Below are 4,333 nucleotides of genomic sequence, written 5' to 3'. Positions count from 1 at the left end.
TATAATTTATAATTAAAATTGATGATAAAATTAATAATTAAATTTTTATACGCAGACCATAAAAAAAATTGAAACATAAAAAATTTAAGTAGGAAAGAATTTAATTTCGATGTCGCAAAACGCCAAAAGCTTTGCGAATTGAAAGAGGAGATATTTATGAAACGCGCGTATTATTTAATGATTTTTAATTATTTCATTTAAAGTACAAGAAGAGAAGAGACGGATTTGCATAAGCGTGAATATTTTTTCTCACGGAACATATAGTTTCTCAGTGTTCTTTATTGAAAGAAATATTTTGATTTACCACATTCGAATGATACATATGTAGTTCCAAACGGTAACTGTAATAATGACGCTAAAATCTTCTTCGGAAAGTTCATGTAATTTAATTCGATAACTTAAAAGCTCATCGTTTTCTCGTTTTCCGTCGTATGGTAGATGTACACGTCTTTTATTAACATGTTCGGCGTGAAGAACTTCCATGGGTACATTGGTCTGTCGAGCGGGAAGCCGAGCGATTTTCCATCCAGCATCAGTTTACCGAAGATCGGCAGCTCTATGTTCATGAGCTTGGTGTCATCGCACACGCTTAGGTAGAAGAACATTTTGAATCGCATGCCCTCAGGTTTGCCCTTGGGCAGAGTTAGACGCTCGGGCAGATTGAAAAGTTTCTCGTAGTAGACGAATGGTTCACCGCCACCCACAGCCTTCTCCAACTTCTTATAGAACGTGTCGCTGGACATCATGTCGGACATGGTATAGATTGAGTCTGAGCTGCGGCGTTCGACAGTGTTCATGCCTTGTCTCACTAAAAGAACGAACATTAATGGCGATTCCGAAAAAAAATAAAAAAAAGAAGAAGAAACCAACTAAATTGCAACAAGACTTACGCGTTACGACAAAGTTATCCATCTCGAAGAAATATTTGTAGTACTCTCGGAGATACGATAGATCCATCTCCTTGTGAACGTCGTCGAGAGCGGGCCCGAGGAAGATCTTGAGTATGGCTTTGGTGTCCTTGTCGCTGTTGATATTGAAGCGGTAGGTGAACGGCTTGTAGTTGAGGCAGTAACGGCGAGTCTTCACGCGTAACTTCATTCCCTCTTTGAAGCTCTCCACAGAGAGAGCATTGTTGATGAACGTGTCGCAGTTGTCGAAGTAGGTTGTCAGCTTATCGATATTGACGGATTCAAACTTGACGCCAGGGAAGATCAACTCGTTCTGGGTATAGTGTGGTATATTTTTCTTGTATCTGCGAAAGGGAGAGAAAGAAACAAGTTATTTAAAATTAAAACTTATATATGATTTTAGGAAAATGAAGAAGAAACCGCGCGTACGAACCTGAAGAAGTACGTCATTATCCTCTTGATCAGACGATAGAAGCCAGGATCTCTCAAGTTGGTGTTGTAACATTGAAGAGCGCTTGGAATTACTTTGTTCTTGTCTTTGTAGTCAACGTTGAAACCGAAGCGTCGTACATTCCATAGAAGCGTCGGTTGCACGAGTCTACATTGCCTTCAATCAAATTCGCGAGGATGCTCAAGCCTTCGGGAGTATAGATGTTGACTTGCTTACCGTCCTTGTCGTACGCATAGCCGAAATCGATGGCGTTCATAATACGCATCTCCAGAGCCTCAATATCCTGTTCACAATAGATTTATGAATAAATAAGTGAAAAAATAAAATAATCATATCGCAGAAATAATGAACAAATGACACGACACCTTTAAATATTTGTATTTATAAAACGGCACGTTTGTGTAACGAGAGCGTTGTGGCATGATCATTCCGTTGTTGTACATCAGGGTTGAATAGTAGCCCGGGTAGAAGGGCTTGTTCCAGTCAAAGTCCTCGATATCGCCCAGATCGTTGGAGATGCGTTCCAAATAATAGCGACTCAGTAATTGCTTCTGTTTGAAATAATAGAAATAGCCGCGGAAATATGCCGGGATCTCGAAATCCTTCATGTCGAGCCAGAACGGCATCACTTGGCGGACATAGTAGTAATAGGCATTCAACCCAACATCCTCCATAAAATAGTCCAATTTGTACTCGTCATCGAGATAGGGCTTGACCAAGCTTCCAGAGTAGTTGGCGTAGATTATGTAGTTGTCGACATTATCCATATTGGTGGACATGATTCCTATTTGTATAAAGAAGACATTTACTTGTGTATAATTTTCTTAATTAAATATTTTTGATTTACAGAATCGCGATGTGACTTACCGCGCATCATCTTGATATCGTGGGCCTGCTGGATTACGTCGTTGTCGAAGTACAGATTGGGATAGATCTCGTAGGGGGCCGGCAGTTTCATGTACTTACAGTCGGGACGATAGAAGACAGCGATGGTGAAGGCGGACGTGAAGACGCCGTCGTTGAGGTGGAGACGCGCCCAAGACGCGGTCTTGTAGAAAGTTTGGAAGTCCTTGGCGCTGTAGAAAAGCTTAAAGAGAATCTTCATCTCCTCGCGGTGTTCCTCGTAATACGGCGAGTAGATGGCATTACGACTAAGCATGCCGTTTTTGTACAGGTACAGGAATTCCTGGACGATCAACTGCGAGAAAAATGGAAAGTGAGATTAATGAACAACGATGTATGTAGAAATTCGGAGAATGAAAAACAGGACATGCTTAAGGACGTCATTGAAATTGAAATCCTTCAGCCTTTTGGACATTTATCTTATTCTAGAAAGTAACATCTCCCGTCTTCAAATTAGTTTAGGCACCTTATCGTTGTACATGTCGATGTTGCTCTCTATGTTGTAATTACGGCCAATCTCGTAGAACTCCATATCGGTGAGGGTGTTTTGCTTGATGAAGAACATCAGCTCATAGATCTTCTTCTGTTTGTGAAGGAAGTCCATGTCGGCGGTCTTACTGGTGACGTGCAACCCTTCCGACATGCATAGCGCCGCCAGCGCTAACAACAAGAGCTCCTTCAGCATCGCGTTCAGCCTTCGATGTCTCCACGCAAATCTCGGCTACCTTTGCAAGTCAGCAGAGGAGAATGGATAGCTGACAGCTGGATTGTTGCCGGCTTTTATACCGGTAACAGTGTGATTTTGTTATAATCGGCTGACCTGAAGTCGCGACCTGCTCAGACCTGCCTGCATTTTGTCCGTTTTTTTTGTTCTTTATCTGCATTCGCATGTCGTACCTTCCGATCAGACACAGCTATCAGCTCTTGCTTGTGATTGTGATTAAAGAATTGGACAACTCAGTATAAAATCGATGAAGAAATTAAATCATTCCTCGCTCCCCATTTGCCAATCGCGATTTCAATTAATAATAAAAAATTATTATAAGATTTTGTCATGATGTTTAGCAATTCAATCAAAATGATTCAATTGATTATTAATCGACGATGTTGATTAATATCATCGTCATAAAGTGATGATTAATAACATCTCACAAAGAGGTGGCTCTTACTGAGAGGTGAACATCCACAGATTCTTTAATTCAATCTTCTTCTTGATCTCTGAATATTTTATATAAAAAATTTGATCCGTCTCACTTTTTTGATATTTAATGTCTTGATATATGTCGTATCGAAATTCTGTTGACCAAAGTCTATTCATAATTAAAAATGAAGAATAAGGATTTATCGTATTACAGCAATAATGATTGATTCTCACAGAATTTCGATCGCTCGTACCTGGAAAAGGGAAGATTTTTCAATGGAATCTTTCTTCTTATTAAATATTCAACCATCTTAGACATTCATATACGCATCACGATCTAGATTTTGTAATTTTGTGATTAAATAATTGCGCATATAATTATAGAGGATAGTTACATCATGTGCGACCGTGTAAAAATTACATCAATCAAAAATTTGTAGCAAAAATCGCTTCATCTTCGTACATTTGCTTTATGTTAGTTGTTATCTCAATATTTTTCATGTCTTTGCTTTCTTTTGCGGGCGGCTAATGTGATAACGATTAATTGACATGATACCTTTATTTTCTTGGGTGAAATTCCTACGTAAACATGATTACATTAATAATAAAAGAAACAAAACCGCTCTCTTGGTCTCGCAATTGTAATGTTCCTTATCACTCAGATATATAAGGCGTCTTAGGTTTATCTCATCCTTTTTTTACTTATACATTCTTTCGAGAATCTTTATTTTTCTTAACGCAATAATATGCCAAGATATCGATAATTCTTTTAAATCTACAGATTTTACGAATTAAACTTCACAAAAATGTTAATATATAATAAAAGTTTATTCTTTAGACAATTTAAAGCAAACTTATCAGAATTTTAAATTCAGAATTAATTTCACAATAATATAAATACAAAATTTTACTACTTTAATATTATATAAA

At 38.1% G+C, this 4,333-nt stretch overlaps 1 protein-coding gene across 1 annotated transcript; it reads right to left on the bottom strand.

Annotated features, from left to right (window-relative positions):
- Positions 1 to 6: 6 nt before the first annotated feature.
- On the bottom strand, positions 7 to 3,266 carry LOC115239684 (arylphorin subunit alpha-like). The gene is given in 7 exon segments (XM_029814341.1): positions 7 to 808; positions 891 to 1,252; positions 1,342 to 1,471; positions 1,474 to 1,642; positions 1,725 to 2,143; positions 2,227 to 2,557; positions 2,729 to 3,266. Coding segments are annotated over 7 exon segments (2,040 nt in total). The 5' UTR covers positions 2,948 to 3,266; the 3' UTR covers positions 7 to 398.
- Between the last annotated feature and the right edge of the window lie 1,067 nt (positions 3,267 to 4,333).

Source organism: Formica exsecta, unplaced genomic scaffold (genome assembly GCF_003651465.1).
Source record: "Formica exsecta isolate Colony F162 unplaced genomic scaffold, ASM365146v1 scaffold393, whole genome shotgun sequence".
Taxonomy (NCBI): domain Eukaryota; kingdom Metazoa; phylum Arthropoda; class Insecta; order Hymenoptera; family Formicidae; genus Formica; species Formica exsecta.
This window is presented reverse-complemented; position numbering and strand designations above follow the sequence as displayed.